The sequence below is a fragment of the Mus musculus genome, chromosome 15 (assembly GCF_000001635.26).
Source record: "Mus musculus strain C57BL/6J chromosome 15, GRCm38.p6 C57BL/6J".
Classification (NCBI taxonomy): domain Eukaryota; kingdom Metazoa; phylum Chordata; class Mammalia; order Rodentia; family Muridae; genus Mus; species Mus musculus.
Genome location: NC_000081.6, coordinates 44,394,189 through 44,412,341, shown reverse-complemented (window position 1 = coordinate 44,412,341; position 18,153 = coordinate 44,394,189). Strand labels below are relative to the sequence as shown.

At 36.4% G+C, this 18,153-nt stretch overlaps 1 protein-coding gene across 4 annotated transcripts in view; it reads left to right on the top strand.

Moving 5' to 3' along the window:
- Positions 1-18,153, top strand: part of Nudcd1 (NudC domain containing 1) — a 53,081-nt gene that overhangs the window by 15,966 nt on the left and 18,962 nt on the right. The window contains exons 3-7 of one of the 4 annotated variants that reach the window (NM_001113554.1): positions 6,350-6,532; positions 6,813-6,993; positions 10,878-11,060; positions 12,118-12,322; positions 15,687-15,831. In NM_001113554.1, the coding sequence (NP_001107026.1) occupies positions 6,350-6,532; positions 6,813-6,993; positions 10,878-11,060; positions 12,118-12,322; positions 15,687-15,831 (897 nt within the window). Of the gene's footprint in view, positions 1-6,349; positions 6,533-6,812; positions 6,994-10,877; positions 11,061-12,114; positions 12,323-15,686; positions 15,832-18,153 lie in introns of all 4 variants that reach the window. The other 3 variants (NM_026149.4, XM_030248714.1, XM_030248713.1) reach the window with 3 other exon arrangements.

Genomic DNA, 18,153 nt, shown 5'->3' with positions numbered 1-18,153 from the left:
GTAACATTGTGAATGTGCTTCAAAACTTTCTACCATTACTCATCAGTAAAAAAAAAATCGTATATCTTTGTTCACTTTTCTCTCAAAAATTTTCTTAGTAAAGTAGGAGCAGATTGCTCTGCAGAGAAATTTTCAATAAAATCTAGTAGTTCTCCTTGGGGGGGGAGGAGTTTCATTAGCACTTTCTAAAAGGCTCATTGATAGCCCCTTTTTACTCTGTTTTACTATTTTTTTAACCGTTCAGTATGAAAAAGAAAACCACACATATACATATTCCTAGGAATCTTTAGTTTTTGAGATGAATTAATTTCCTGAGTATAGAAATACCTTTCTTCAAACATTGACTGAATGATTCTACGTGGTTAGTAGTCAGAAACACACTGCTAGCGTGGCGGGGTGAAAGTCAGCAGTAAGACGCATTGCAGCGCAGAGGAGGAAAGACAGATGGATGGGTACAGTGTTCAGGGCTGCGACATGGAGAGGTCACCTCAACGGAGATCTGAAGGATGAATGAGGGTTTGCAGGAGCTGGGTGTGTTTATGTACACCTGTGTTCATGTCACCGAGAACATGGGAACAGGAGAATCACAAGCTGGGGCAAACTGAGCCATATGCAAAACTAACTCTAAACAAAGGAAGAAAGGGAAGAAAACCTTGCCTTTTAGACTGGTGATGGGAGTTGTGGCGGCACATATGACAAAGTTAAGGCATAATTGCTCCCTGTGGACACTGTGTCCAACTTGGGGAGGTCTCCACGGACAGGGCCACACCGTGGTTGTCATCAGTTGTCATCGCTGATGACCAGCATTTAGAGAACCATGTCTAGCTGGGATCACAGATACTTCATTCGAAATCTAAAGTAAACACTTAATTGCACCAGGAATCTATGCACACATTGTGGACTGGTTCTTGTTCCTCTGTTGGAAAGCTTTCACAGAAAATGAGTTACTGTGATTATACACAAACAAATTATTTGACATGTAATTAATTGGGACAAATACCAAGACTTTTAAAATTCATTATTCTGACCTAGTTTATCTTCTCTATGGGCAAGTTAGAGAAAGTGGTTCTGGTCTTTTAGTTATTTATTGCCTCTTTTCTGCAATTTTCCTCTGTTCAATCAAGTTTGAGGATGACACTATTATTATAACAATATACATTGTATTATAAAGAGTCAGGTTTGGGGTTTTTCTTTTCTTTCTTTCTTTCTTCCTTTCTTTCTTCCTTTCTTTTTTTTTTTTTTTTTCATCACAATTCTGCTTCTTTCTTTGATTTTCAGACTCCATTTCACCTCCTAGTCACAGATCAACAAAAGAACTACTTTTAGGATTCCATTTCCAAAGACTCTGAATCAGAGATATGCCTGACGGTGGCCTAGAAACTTAAAATTTTATCCAGCACTGTAGGCAGTTTTCCTGGGGGCCTAGTGATGACTAAATCTTGAGAAGCCCATTTCTGGGGAGCAGAATATAATACTTTTTTCTCATCAGCAACAATATAGATCAGCCATTTCTCTGAACAGTGATGAGAGCATGTGAAGAATGCTAACCACTAATTAGACACCAGCTTTTCTTCCTATGGCTGCTGAAAAAACCGGTGCCCTGTTAAATCTTCAAAATCACAGCATGGCAAAGTGGAAGGCTATGGAGCTCTGAGGTTTGAGGGTCACACATGGCGCCTTCCTCTAACTGTTAGGAGCCAGCAGATGGCAGCAGTTCAATGCTACTCTGCATAGGTATCCACTACAAGCAGGTTTAACTGTGGGCTTACAATATTTAAACTGGGAGAAAATGTGCAGACGGTGTAGAAAATGCAGTGGGGAAGGGTGGGTAGGAAAACCGTTTTATTTGCTGCTACCGCTCAATTAAGGAAGCTTATTGTTTCTCAGTATGCAGAATATCTCTATCGTAACAAACTCCAGTTTACTTGAAAAGCTATCTTGTTTTCTCCAATAACAGGAGCACCATTCTCTGTAGTGTCCTTAAAATTTGGGCAGTAGTTCTTATATTTTGTTTTTAAACATGTATTGTGTGATCATGCCTTAAAGAAACAAGTTATAACTACTTTGTAATCCAGATCCTTGGGTGCTAGCAGGCTGTCTCTTAGCCAGTAGGAACCTAGTTATTTAAGGTAAAAGAAAAAGATAAAAGAGGAGGAGGTAAAATTTGAAAATAAAAATGTCTAATACAGCATTAAAAGGTTCGTTTACTTAGACATTGATCAAGCTAAATTGATTATAACCATCTGTTATTAAAGCTTTATACTAATAGAGATGAAAAAAGATTAAGAAATGAAGTTATTGTTTAACAGTCAAGATGCTTTTTTTGCTTTCTGCTTAAGGAGTAAAATTTTAATTCCACCTAGCAGTACTGATGGGTGGCATCCTTCATAGGTTCTCCTTGAGTGTGATTTTATCCTTGAGTCTTCCTATAAATGTGTATGTATTAAAGCAAAACAAGAACAAGTATTTTATTCAGTCAAATCTTCTCTGTTTTCAACTGCAACTATAAGAACCCCCAAATCTAATTTAGTGCTTATTGACTATTTATTTGGAGTGTCATCAATTTGTGATATATTAACATTATGACTTGTATTACATCTTATTGCTATAGCAGTCTTAATTGAAATTATGATATGTTTGTCTAATGAAAAGTCGAATGTAGTAATTACAATCAAAGAGAATGTTTTAGAGTGTGGTATTTGAAAATTGCATTGAGATTTGAAATACTACTTGTTTAGAAAAATGGAGAAAATTGTTTCTTTTCTAGAAGATTTGATAAAGGGAAAAAGTGTTAACATGCATAGCATTAAGTGGGTCTGGACTCTTGGCCCCGCCCATAGCAGTGGAGTTTCAGTCAGATTTATTCATTTGAACCTCTCTTCTTAAACTGGGATTAATGGGGTTTGGTGATGTCTACATGAGACAGTGAAAATTAAAAATGCTTCATACTGTACTGCTTCATTGACTGTTAAGTTTGCCAACACAGTTTCAATCCTGCAAATCAACATGAATTATTGACTCACAGGGATTTTCTAACATCCCTGAACATGGTTGCCTTACTTTCTGTGAGGAAAGGGAAAGTGGGTGGAACCTGGTACTGGAAATGTCATTGTCGTAACGTGTTACTATGCAGACATTTTAAAAGTGAATAAAATTCTAAATCAGCAACGTTTTTTGTGTTCATTTTTATCATTTAATCCAAGTGAGGCAGACACAGTGTGGTTTAAGTTAATTTTGGCTTTACATTTATGTACTTGAGTGTCCTAATTATTCCATTAGATATTGCACAAATTTATCTGATAACTATCTTTCTATTAACTTGAGTCATGGTTAGCTATTTATTTAAATGAAAATGGTCCAAATCATTCACTTGTATATGATTGAACAGTGACTGTCTTAGTTTAGCTCCTTCCTTAATGGCGCTTCACTAGAGCAAGACTGGAGGGGTATGCTGGAAAACGGCAGATAGCTTTGCTTTGAAACATTTACTTGGTGGAATTTTATTTTACTGTGCCTTATTAATATTTTTCATTCATAAATGTTGCACAAATTATTTGGTGCAGAACAAAAATAGCAACATATTTGAAGCAAAATGGCAAAATTTGCCTTTACCCCGATTCTCCCAGCCCCAAGTGATACTCCAACTTATTTCCCTTTCTCAGATTATGCACCATAGTTATGTGTCTGTTTATAATTTACTGTGAACTGATGCCCCACCTTTGTTTCAGCATATATGAATTCATGTTGAATGTTAATGCATTATACCATTTTGTCTTTTTTGATAATATCTCATTAATTTTACTTATTTACTTACTATTTATTTACTATCGTCTGCAAAACTCAGTAAATTGAGCAGGTATCTGGGATTCTCTGGAGTGGATGTTCTATTTCCTTGCCAGCACTTTCTAGAAAAAACTGATCCCACTGTTTGAACAAGTTGGACTTTATCTCTTGCAGCAAGAGAACATAAATGAAGGAGTGCCGCAGGGTATCTGAGAGGATTTAGCATTGGTGATATCCAGGCATCTGACCTGTGTTAGGTGATTGGGAGGGTTAGGTTTAAGGAAGTGGGTGTGGTGAGTCTCATCTAGAAATGAAGACTAGAATGGGACTCGGGCTATGACTAGTCAGGACGATACAGTGGCTCATGCTAGTGTGCTGTGTGATCATGTGTGTAGTGTTGACGTGCTCTCCTGTATAGGAGTTCTCACTGAGTGATGTTCTTTTGTGCCACATTGTATTTGTCTGATATTTATATTCAATAGAAGAATCCTGTAAGTATTGAACTTTTGTAGCCAAACCAAGACCTGCTTGAGGCTTCTAGGCCAGCTCTGTGGTGACAGGGGCTGTTGTTACATTCTATCCCAGTTTTAGTGGCTTAAGTTTTCTTACTCTTTATACTTACAGCTTCATATTGATGAAAATATTATATAAACTTTTATAGCTGAATTATATCAAATTATATTATTTATAGTTACATCATAAATTTGAATTTTTACTATTTTTAAAAAGCCTGTACTTATTTCTTCTACCAACAAGGGCACCTCAGCCAAAGATAGGCATTGCAAGTCTAATTTTTTTTTCCTTTTTGCTAGTGCTAGAATATTATTCTCCCTTTAAAACCCATTTTTATACAATTGACCTTTACTTTTAAAACTTTATTAAATAACCATAATTTTCCTGTTCACATCCTTTCTCCATTTAAATATTAGTGATATATATATGTGTATGTGTGTGTACATTATGTGTGTGTGTGTGTATACTTATCAGGGTTTAAGTACTCTTCAGGGGTTTTAAGGGCAAGTTGATATTTATATGGACATTAGTCCTGTGTTTTTAGTCTTTGTTTCCTATATCTTTCATTTTTGCATAGAAAATCACTGACTACCCTAAAGCTATTAAAACAGTCCTTGATCAGTCATTTAACTTTGCCTCTAAATCTGGGATATGGGATATTTTTTGTGTGTGTCTCAAAGACGAACTTTTTCCCAGAAGTGCTCTGGTGTACCAGTGTCATTTGTTGCTGAGTCTGTTTTTATTTAGTGGAAATACCAGTCCTTTTTAAGTGCAGACACGGGCATCTGCCTATGGCAAAATTTCTCTTAACTGACCTCCTTCTAAGTGCTTGGATTAACTGATGTTGTTTATTTCCTCTGTGAAGCATCTGGTCTGAAGACAACAATAAGCCAGATGATATTTGTATATGTCTGTACTATAGATGATGCAATCAGTACTGTCATGATATACAGTGCTCATACTGAGATAATGATATTTCTAACAACAGTTTTGGGTAGTTGTACTTGCTATTCTGTATTTCTTATTTACTTCAACATTATCAAATTTATGTGAGTAAAAATGAAAGATGAAATATATTAATTAAAGATTAATTTCCTTCTCTAGGGAAATTTGACATGTTTTAAATGTGCAATTGAATATAATCTGGTGCCTAATAAGCATTTGTTTGCTAAATGGTAAATGTTTGAATGTATTATCTCATAAAACGTTTTGTTGATTCTTCATATTGTAGTTCTATGTTATAAAGACAGATACAACTGAAAATTTATTAACACATATCTAAGTTGATAGCAGTCTAAATGCTACTTTTGCGATACAGCAACGGTTCTCAACGTGTTTGGGGGGGTGTCTAGTGTATCTTTCATGGGGTTACCCGAGACCACTGGAGAGCATAGATATTTACATTATGATTCATAACAGCAAAATTATAGTTATGGAGTAGCAACAAAAATAATTTTATAGTTGGAGATCTAGTTAGTAAACTAAAAATACTGATCATTAAACCTAAAGTTAAGAGAACAAATTTACTGTACTAGCTGTTTCTTGATATAACAACTGCAGAACTTAGTGACTTGGAACAGGAGGCAGTGACCATCTATCTCAGTCTCAGTGGCCAGGAATCATGAAGTGGCGTAAGGGGCAGGCAGTCTCCCTGATGGTTTCTCATGGGAAACGTGACCTCAGGTAAAGAATGCCATTTCAACACTGCTCACTCAGGATGCTCTTTTATTGTTGAAAGCCTTCAGTTCTTTGCTGTGCAGGTTTCTCTGTAACATCCCTGTCTAATCATCACCACAGCATGGCTGCTAGCCTCCTTATAGCGTGTAACCTAAGAAAGCAAAGATGGTGATGTAAAGAATTTTGTGTTGCATGTCACCTGTCACATTTAATGTGTTTCATGTGTTAGAAGAGAATCAATACAGTTTATACTCACAGGAAGGGAAATGGGTACAGCTTTTGACTACAGAAGAATTGGCCGTGCTGGTATTTATTTTGCATTTTTATGGATCAGGACTAGGAATGGATTTGTTTATAATCCTTGGTTTCTTTCTAGGACACCGCCTTAGGAAAACCCCGAGAGGTGTTCCGCCTTCCTACAGATGTGACAGCATATGACAATCGTCTTTGTGCATCTATCCATTTCACATCCCCTTCCTGGGTTACCTTGTCAGATGGAACTGGAAGACTGTATGTCATTGGAACAGGTGACCGTGGAAACAGTCCTGAAAAATGGGAGGTGAGTTGGTTTTCTTTGTTGTTCTTTGTAAGCTTTGTGAGGAGTCCAGAAGGTATATAAACTAGACTCAGGAGCCATTTACCAGCCTATGTTGTATGCTTTGTTAAGTGCCCCCTTTTTCCCTTGTGATTCTGGGGGTTTGCTTTTGTTCTTTCTCTCCTGTTCATTCTGTTAAAATGTCCTGCTATTTCTTTGTTTTGTTTGTTCTATTAAGGGTGCTGATCTTATTTTTGTTTTATAAACTGTGTATCTAAAATATGTGTGATTTATTTTCCTATAGATTATGTTTAATGAAGAGCTTGGGAACCCTTTTATTATAATTCACAGTATCTCACTGCTGAAAGCTGAAGAACATTCAGTGGCTATCCTGCTTCTTCGAATAGAGAAGGAGGAATTGGACCTGAAAGGAAGTGGTTTCTATGTTTCTTTGGAGTGGGTCGTTGTCACTAAGAAGAAAGAAGGTAAAGCAAACAGGATTCTGAACCTCTAGCCTGCCTTCACTGGTGGGGCTCGGAAAGCTCTGTTTACTGCTTGCTTCTTGAGCAATGTAATAAATTATGCTTTATAAGGGCTATCATATGCTTCTACGAGTATTTGTACATTTTGTTTGAAAGAAGACATTACATAAATTTTGGAGACCATAAGATACATCATTTAAATAGCCAAGAGTATATACCTAAAAATTCACATATATGAACATGGATATAAATAAGTAGGTGTTGTGTAATTTTCTTTCTGTGAGACATGAATAAGCTTTGTTCGCATTAGACATTCATGGACAGCAGACCAAAGTAGCAACCATGTGTAGCTTAGGGAGGCATTGACTTTATTGGAGCTGTATACAAGAACATAAACAATGTGTTACTTGCCGGAGCCTGGGTGGTTCAGCACTAAAAAGCCCATGCTGCACTGGTAACAAACTCATAAAACTTTCTTCCTGGAGCTTTGCCCAACCCCGAGCATTCCCAGGAGAGTCTATTCTGTTATACCTTCTATAACCATGGGAGGAGCCTTTGAATTTTGTAACTTTCAGGAGTTTCCTGAACCTTGTTTGATTCACCTGAGTCAAATGAGCCTCTCTTCTTTCTAAATAAGGACCTGTTTCAGTACGCAGGAAATAGCTACTTAACAGAAATAGGACGTTTTAATGTAATTTGAATATAAATAAGAACTAGAAGATGGAGTCGGTTCCTTCCTTTTTGTCAACATTGTCTTTTGTGTTTATCTTCCATAAAACTTTCCTTATTCATGTGTGTAATAAAGTCTTAAAACTTGTTCATTTGAACTGTCAGACTTCCAGCATGACTTTAAAGAGTAGCTCTTGTGTAGTTCTGAGCTTCCTTCCCCGGGGATTTTGTGCTCCGGAAGACTCTGCTTAGTTTAAGAGATGTATCTGACGTTCCTCCTTTCTGTCACTTTTCTGTTTCTCTAATTGGAAGCTAAGGGAGTTTGCTTTGTGTTCTTGTTTTGTTTTGTGTTTTCCAGTTTGACATTGTCCCACTGCTTTTCCTTGTTCAGTTGGCAGTAAATTAACTGAAATTCTTCATCACTACAAAACAGCAAACCTAACCAAAAACCCTTCTTTACCTTACTGCTAATTTACAACTCGGATACAGGCATTAATACTTGTATTCTAGAAGGAATAACTGCCTTAAGAAACATCTATATGCACATGAAAATTGCTTATGCTTAAGCTGAATATATTTGTTGTTCCCAGTATATATTTCCATCTCTATAGTAATGCAGAAACTATATGTTGGGGGTGGGGGGTGGGGTGGGGGACTGTTTTACTGTTATCAGACAGCCTGTGTCACAGCTATTCAGCTGTGCAGTTATGGCATAAAAACAGTGACGAATGGGTAAACTAGACTCTAAAATACTTAGGGACATTGAAGCTTAAATACTAAGAATTGTTACAACTATATAAGTATTCTTTTGCTCCTTTTTCTACTGTTTAAAATACAGTCATGCTTGACTCAAGCTGTATGAATACAGATAGAGACCGGACTTTGGATCCTGGGTTTTAGTTTGAAGACTACTACTTACGGAAACAGTGGAAGTATTTCTTAAGGAATATGATTCTTAAGAGGAGAAGTCATCGTGCATTTTCCTTCTCTAAGAATATGGCTGTGTAGTTGCAAATCAGTCCGTGTCCATGGGACTTACCAGACGGATGCCTGTAGACACCCACAGCAGCTCTGTCCTCACAGCAACTCTTCGTCATCCCTCTTCTCAGCTGAACAAGCACTCTTAGATTTTACTTTCTTTTTGCTTCTAGGATTCTTATTTGTAGAACTCAGCAATTTTCTGAAGATTCTGTCTTTCTTTGCTCTTTTTAGTATCTTGTTTTCTCCAGTTACTAATAGAATTGTCTTCTCTTAAAATAATTTTAAATCCACCTCCCCTCTGTGTGTGTGTGTGTGTGTGTGTTTTCAGGGTTGTACAGGGTGTGGAGGCCAGAGGTCTACTTGACGTCTTGTTCATTAGAAGCAGTCTACCTTGTGTTTTGAGGTGTTTTCACTAGTCTGCAGCTCACCAAGTAGGCTAGGCTGGTTGGCAGTGTCCATAAGCACCCGGCTCTTCTGCTTTCCTAGTGCTGGGAATACAAGAACATGCCACCACGCTTGGCTTCTGACGTGTGTATCTGGGGGCCAAAGTCAAGTTCTCATGTTTGCACAGCAAGCACCTGACTGACTGAGCTTTGTCACCTGTTCTTAGTGCTTGGATCTAATACAGTAGAGCAATACTTCTTCTAAAGCATGTTGAGGCAAACACAGGATAAATTATATTTTGTGGTCAGTTAATTTTGAAAATGAAAATATTTATTATCCCCAAAACACACTAAGTTGATTTTTAACTAGTGTTAAGCTTACAAAACTAAAATCTATCCAATAGTGTAGTAGTATGAAGGTATGTCCTTGTCTGAAGTGATGTTTTGTTACTTGCTTGGTTTCTTTCTTTATCATATTTTTATTATTTTTTAATTTTTATATAATATATTTTGAATATATTCTTCCCCTTCTCCTAAGTCCTCCCAGATCATCCCTCCCCAACTTCACGTTCCTTCACTCTCTCTCAAATAGTCCAAAAAACTCCAAAACAAACAGAAAAGGAAACAAAAAGACAAAAACACTAAACATAGCAAACAAACAACAAAACAAAACAACCCCCTTCCTATACACACAAAAATGTGCGTGGCCTTTTAAATGTTTATTCTGGGGACAGAATGTTGGTCAAACACTTCCAAGTGGGAGGTCTGCCCTGGAGTGTGTTTGGTATACGTGGTGATTCTGCACTGGAGAAAAGCAGCTAGTATCAATTGTAGATTGTCTTGGTTAGGAGTGGGACTACACTTCACTTCCACTTACTTGTGCTGGAATTTTTTTCTGGCACAAACTTGTATAGGTCGTGTATGTGCTGTCAGAGACTCTGTGAGTTCATAGGTGTGTTAGCCCTGTTAGGTCTATAGACACCGCTTCCTTAAAGCCTCCCTCTGTCTCTGCTCTGTACAGTTTTCCCACCTCCTCTTCTACCTGGATCCCCGAGCCAAGAGAGGAAGAGTTTGATAGAAACATCCCATTTAGGGCTGAGTTCTCCAAGATCTCAACATCTGCACACTGTCCAGGTGTGGGTCTCTGTGTTAATTCCCATCAAACACAAGAAGTTTCCCTGATGAGGGTTGAGGGATAAATTTACTAAAACCTTAAAATACTGTTAAACTGATATTTATAGTAAAGGTTGTAAGTGTTATTTCATTATTGATCATAATAGTCATGTAGTTCTAATTTGGTATATAAAACCCAACTACTATAAAAATATTTCATTTTAAGAAACCTTATTTACCAGTTGCTACAGCAAGAAAAACCTAGTTCATTCCATGCTTTCCCCTCATGCTCGGATAGTGTCACATACCTGCGGAGAAAGTAGTCAGTCACCGGCATTAGCCACTAGGCATATGTGGTTACTGAGGGTTTGAAATGTGTCTAAGTAGCTGAGGTTGTGAATTTAAAGCTTAACTTTAATTAAATAGCCATTTGAAGCTGGTGGCTACTGCACTGCACAGAACACATTAAAGCGAAGTTCATCAAAACCAGTATTTTATAGTAGGAACTTGTTTGAGGACAATGAAGTTCTCAGGTGTATGTGTGCTTATCAGAAGAAAACTATGGGTGTTGGTTCTCTACCATGTTGGTCTTCGGGTTTGTTGGAACTTGTCATCAGGCTTGGTGGCAAGGGCTCTTACCCACTGAGCTGCCTGGGGGGGGGGGGCAAAGTTGTCCATTTTTTTATTCTAACTCAAAGACTCATTAAAATGTAGCTTTTTATAATGTTTATTTTCCTACAGATAGTAAAAAGTATGAAATTACAAAGCATCATGTTCTCCGTGGAAAGTCAGTGCCACATTATGCTGCAATTGAACCTAATGGAAATGGTCTAATGATTGTATCTTACAAGTCCTTCAAGGTTATTTCGGGAGATCAGGATCTTGAAGAGAATATGGATGAAGACAGGCCAGAGAAAATCAAAGGTAATTTAACCTGTTGAGGCAGCTCATGCATGCCTATGTCCATATACACATCTACCTGCTTTGTCCTCTCTCCAACACGTTATGGGTTCCACCATAACATAGTCAGAACATATGTCCCAGGAGGAACAAAAGCCGCTTTCTTTTAGTTTTGTTTCATATCCTCAACCTGCACATGTTGAATGATGTGGCCTGGTTTACCTTCATAACTTTGTAATTATCTGGTATTTTAGAAATTGCAGTTGGGTCAAACATGATTCCCTGTTTAATATTTACTAAATAAGTATTAGACAAATCAAAGTGATAATATTCTCCCAAATAAGGCCTAATAGACCTAGTCTTACCTTCATGCTAAACTGACAGTGCCTTGAAGGCAGAATCACTGCATTTCTGGATGTTGAGTGAAAGAGAAAATGTTATACCTTAGATACCGAAAGTCCAAAAGATCTGTGGCAGCCTTGTGGTGGGGCTTGCCTAGCATACGCAAAGCCCCAGGTTTAACCTTCACCATAAGAAAGCAGGGAAAATGTAAATGTTAATATATGTCCTATGATGAGGGGATTAAGAAAATCTGGATTTTCTTTAATCTGTCTTCTAAAACAGACATGAATTTTATACGTTTCTCTCTTCCTCATTGTTATCAGAAGTTATCCATTATGTGATCATAATGAATAAACTGTTATGTTCACATTTCAGGGAGACGTGTGTGTGTGTGTGTGTGTGTGTGTGTGTGTGTGTGTGTGATAAAAGGGAGATGAAGGGGAGGGGTAGAGAGAGGCAGAAAGTGAAGTAACAAAGGAAGAGATTGCTGTCAATATTTTGGGGTGCCAGTCTCTTAATGCATTTTGTGGACCTGGAAAAGAGGAAAATATGTGTATTTGTTACAATTCCTTGTGTCGATTCCTTGAAGTCTTGTGTGTTTATAATTTGTGTATATGTGAGAGAAATGATCTCTAGACAATATTGATTTGGATAGGTGTTCTCTTAGATGTCTAGCTATACTATCCTATGTTGTGTCTAATTTTTATTGCTACATAATGCCTTTTCCTATTCCCAGTAGAACCTCTGTATTACTGGCAACAAAGTGAGGATGATTTGACAGTAACGGTCAGGCTTCCAGAAAGCAGTACTAAGGAAGATATTCAAATACAATTTTTGCCTGATAATATCAACATTAAGCTGAAGGATATCCAAGTTTTGGAAGGAAAACTCTATTCATCTATTGATCACGAAGGCAGCACATGGACAATTAAAGAGAATGATAGGTATTTTTGTAGTTTTACTTTAGAAAATTTATTTCTTATGACTTCACATTTTCCTTCTGATCTCTCTACAAGTAGGTACATTGAAGGTGAATATAATAGTTTCATCTATATCGATTTTTCAGACAGATTAAAGATGGTGAAACTACATTAAAATGTAATTGTAGTTAAGATTGATGCTGCTATACTTACTGTTTTTCATGACCAGCTCTATATACAGAGATAATAAAAGGTGAAACTATTTACTTATTTTCATTCGTACTCTTAAAACATTGCAGTAGAAATAATTTCAAGTTTAATTTGCTTATGATGTAATACAATCCCTTTATCTAAATGTATTTAAGGTCTATAAAAGGTTATGGCATGAGAAGGCTCCCTCTAACCAGTCCCACCAGTCCCAGGTGTGCCTCTCCTCGATGCTGTTACTAGGTTCCTTCTAGAGACATTTCCTGATTACTCTGCTAAAGTTTCTGTTTTGTTTTCAGGGAAAAAAAATTCTGCTATATGTATGTGAGTGTGTGTGTGTATATATAATATGTGTATATTATATATAGTACATATATGGCTATAAATCTTGTTTTTTGTATTTGTAACTGTAAATTTTAAATATATTTCCACTAAGGATACATGATTATTTTCAGTACTTTTTTCTGATTTGATAGTCATTTAAAGCAGTTAGACTTCTGTCATTGAACCTTTAGAATATTTTGCTAATAATAATTAAATATCTATAGGCAAATAACTGTGTCACTTTGCATGTTAGAAAGAAAATTACTGTATGTGTAGAATTAATATTTCAGAATTTTGAGAGACAAACTTTACTTCAATATAAACTGATCATTTATAGCTCTTTTTTGTAGTCTGTATTTGCAACACACAAAAAAATTAAACCATAAAAGAAGTACATGATAATTGAACTTCATCTAAGATGTTTCTGCTCCTCAGAATTGAAAAGTTAAGTCAAATGTGGTAGTGCATGCCTTGTATCCCAGTACTTGGCAAAGCTGAGGTAGGAGAGTCAGGAATTCAAGCTCAGTCTGAGCTTTTTTGGGTCTGAGGTCAGTTTGGATTACATGAGACCCTGTTTCCAAAAGCCAAGATCAGTTTTCAAAAATTGAAATTTTATGCTCATCTAAAAACACATTTTAAAAAAAGAGAGAGAGAAAACACCAGAAGATGAAATGATGCTCATGGGTCAGTAGGATTAACATAGTATCAATAGCCATCTTACCAATAGCAATCTATTGATTCAACACAATCCCCATTAAAATTCCAAAACAATTCTTTACAGACCTTGATAAAACAATACCTAACTCCATATAGAAAAAACAAAAAGCCCAGGATAGCTAAAACAATCCTGTATAAGAAAAGAACTTCTGCAGGTATCATCATCCATGATTTCAAGCTTTTCTACTAAGCTACAGTAAAAGAAAATAGATAGATTAGATAGATAGATAGGTAGGTAGGTAGGTAGGTAGATAGATAGATAGATAGATAGATAGATAGATAGATAGATAGATAGATAGATAGATGATAGATAGATAGATAGATGATAGATAGATAGAAGTAGGAAAGTAAGACATGAACAGTTAAGAAAATATTTACATAAAAGACATTTTCAATGCTTGAAAGCCCAATACATTTCTAAGATAACCTAGGGCCTTAGGATATATTCAGTTGCTACAGGGCTTGTGTAGCATACACAAATTTAATGATTTTTTATGGTTGTTGTAATATATGAAAAACAATTATTTTTCAAGTTCTTTTAAACCGACTTTATCTTTCCTCATTTGTTTGTCATGTGTGTGTGTATGTACAAGTCTTGAGGATAGCATTTAAAATTGGCTGTTAAAAAGTAATAAATAAAATTGGTAGCTAGAACATACTGTTGAATGAAACGCTTTCCAGCTTGTGACTTTGTCAGGTTACTTAACATCTTAAGGTATGAGTTTTTCACTCATACTTGGGAACATAAAGATATGACTTGATTTGGTTGTGTTAAGCAATAAATGAGATAAAACAGGAAGTGTCTGAGGTAGCCCCTAGCATATGGTAAAGCATTAGGGAAGTATGAGCTAATATTCTTATCATTTTTATCAGATTAGTGTATTCCTTAGAGAATATAACTAAGTCTGGGCATCATTGATTGTGGTGATAATTTTCATTGTTAATGGTAGGGACTTTTATTATATAACTGATATTATTTAGTATAGTTTCTTAAATAGTTGCAGAAAATTTCTAAATGTTATAATTATGTTATGGTTGTTGATAATAACTGTCTTATAAAAGAATAGTTGATATTTTTGCATGTTCTATTTGATAATTGCAGTACCGGTTTTATTGTACTCTTGGAATTGTTTGCTTGAAGTTTTTTTCCAGGGTGTGAGTTAGTATGGTGTACATTTATCGGAAATGGCTTGTGCAAAGGATTCCTTCCTGTGAAAATGATACAGAAGGCCTACCACCTGAGTTTCCTCTTCTGTCCTAAGAACATGGGCCAGCTTCTGCTTCTTCTGTCTGTGGTCCGCTCTGACTCAGTGCTCCCTTTTTTTGTAACATAAGTTCTTGATCTTCGGGTCTCTGGCAGGCTCTGCTTAGTACATTTGGAGTTTATGTTTAACAGCTTGAATGTATAGAATTAGATTTAAAGCAAGTTATGCAGACTACACTAACATTTTTTTCTGTGTTACAAAGTATACTTTGAAATTTCTACATTTGTTTTTAGTTCTTTTAAAAATCCATGTTTTAAAAATTAACATTGGCATTAGCTTAACTTGTCCCATCTTTGATTACAATTATATATTAAGACTGTTAATTTATGGTAGTTTATGGTTGTTGAGCCTCTATCCTGAAAGCTCTTTAGTTGTAGGCCTCTTGTATGTGTCCACTGCACAGCCCATAGGTCCAGGCCACATGCCCGTATATTACTTAGATGTAGTAACATACTGAACACCTATGTCCAACAGTATTTTCCACATGCTGTCTTTCTAATCATTCCACCAGTCTGTCTTCAAAGCACTTGATGCTCCATATCCAATGACTTTCATGTTTACTCATGAAGTTTAGGTGATTTATCATTGGATTACAGATTTTTCCATCATGTATAAAGCCAAAAATGAATAAGATTTTTGATAAAACACTCTACATACCAGATAGGTGAATGTCTACCTTCTTCTCCCTCCCTCCTTTCTAGTCTTCCCCTCCCCTTTTTCCTGTCTCATTTTGATATGTGCTCTCACTACATAGCCTCTAGTGGTGTTGAACACTGGGTTCTTTCTTGTCTGGGCATAGTACTGGAATGTAATACCACATCTGATTAAATGTTCAATGTTTAATGTAACATCATGTTTCTCACTTAATGTTTTAGCTTGGAGATTTCTTTGATTAAGAAGAATGAAGGACTGATGTGGCCTGAGCTGGTGGTTGGTGATAAACAAGGTGAACTTTTAAGAGACCCTGCCCAATGTGCTGCAATAGCAGAACGCTTGATGCACCTGACCTCTGATGAACTGGTAAGCCATTACCATGGTAAGGCACTTCCTAAGAATCCAGAATATCTAGTATGATTATGCCAAGTCAAGCATTAGTTTGCCTTTCTTAATATAAATGATACATTAACATAATTAATGTTTTAATATAGATTGAAGTTCTATTATTTGTATAGCTTACTCTGAATATATACAAAAATGGGAAAGAATACTTTACATGCTGTATACATGTAGATATGTATCTCAACATTCTTTAGAAGAATCGACCAATGTTGACAAACAAGTTACAGTTATGCCACTTATGTGCTAATAACCTAGGCTGATTCTATTACTTAATTATTATAAATAGAGCTATAATACATACATGTACAGGTTGAAATCACTATGGAGTTTACTCAAAAAACTATAAGTAAAACTATCATATGTCTGAACTGTCCCACCTCCCAGTCCTGGGTAAGTGTTCAAATGCCCCTTTCCCCATGTCCTCATGAATAGAACAGTCAAAAACTAACCAATGTAAACCTGAGTATTATATATGTGAGAGTAAGTATTAAAGACAGAAAATGAGATATGAGTAAAAATGACAGTGTCAGTAAACACGTCTCTCATTTCCAGTGTCCCCGAGAGGGTCCCTGTGTTCTTTTTGTCATCTTGTGGGTTTAAAACCTTGCTCCTTTATATGTCTAACATTACATGTTCTTATCTCTGTCATCTCAGGTCTGCGTCTGTTGCTGCTCTTTGCCTTTCCCTGCCCCGACTTCTTTCCCAAGCCCAGTCTTGAGTTAATATTAGTGGGGATGTGGAAGATGGCTGTGGTTCCTTCTCCACCACCTTCGAGTGAAGAGATTATTCATAATGAATGAAATATTTCCTTATAATGATTACAATGACCTGACAATACTTTTTGGCTATGAGAGAACATACTACCATGTTAATCACTTGCAGTAGCCTATTGAAATTTTGAAAACATTCAGCAGTACATTGATAAACATTGGTTACATAATCATTTACTAACTGATATTATTAGCACGTGTAATCATCTGACTTACTGCTATGTTGACTAAGAGTGAAAAAGAAGATTCTGAAAAACTATTTACCCTGCAGGAATAAGGTGCATCCTAAGCTAGAAAAGAGAGATTAAATTGTTGAAAGTGATTTTTTTTTTTTTTTTTTTTGCAAAGAGAAGTATGGCCCAAATAGAGAGCACAAGTTTCATCTTTGCTAACAGTCATTAACAATTTCAGGAATTATTGCAACTCATATGCCAGGCTTGAAAGTGTGATTTCATAGCCGTTTTTACAAAAGCCTTATTCCCCAGGCTCATTCATTTGGCAGATTTTTATTATAACCAGCTTTGTTGAGAATATAATAATTGTGACACTAGAAGAGATTGTAGATAATTAAGCTGAACTCCTTTTAAGCTTGATGGTTTTGAAGGAACATTGATATTTATGGAAAAGCTACTTATTCCCCAAACAATGGTTTTTGTTTCGAAAAATGCAAAAATACAACATTGTCTTCTACACCTGATGGCAGTGAACTTGGGAATGGGAAATAGTTAAATGCTCTACTTCTCAACTTTTGGAAAACATCTATCCACTTTTGATATCTAGATAATGCCTCACTCATAAAATGACTAGGCAAAGCTTCCTGCAGCATGGAAGAGATTGTATAGTATTACTATTCTGTTTTTTTTTTTTAAATCAGTGTCTTTTATTAGATATTTTCTTCATTTACATTTCAAATACTATCCTGAAAGTCCCCTATACCCTGCCCCTGCCCTGCTCTCCAACCCACCCACTCCCTCTTCCTGGCCTAGCATTCCCCTGTTCTGTGGCATATAATCTTCACAAGACCAAGGGACTCTCCTCCAATTGATGGCCGACTAGGCCATCTTCTGATACATATGCAGCTAGAGACACGAACTCGGAAGGTACTGGTTAGTTCATATTGTTGTTCCTCCTATAGAGCTGCAGACCCCTTCAGCTACTTGGGTACTTTCTCTAGCTCCTTCATTGGGGACCCTGTGCTCCATCCAATAGATGACTGTGAACATCCATTTCTGTATTTTCCAGGCTCTGGCATATGCTCACAGGAGACAGCTGTATCAAGGTCTTTAATTCTATTCAATGTATCAATGTGTCTGTCACTGTGCCACTGCCATGCAGTTTTTAATCACAATTGCTCTGTAGTGCAGCTTGTGGTAGGGGATGGTGATTCTACCAGGAGTTCTTTTATTGTTGGGATTTATTATTTGCTATCTTAGGTTTTTTGTCAATCCAGATGAATTTGCAAATTGCCCTTTCTAATTCTGTGGAGAATTGAGTTGGAATTTTGAGGGGGATT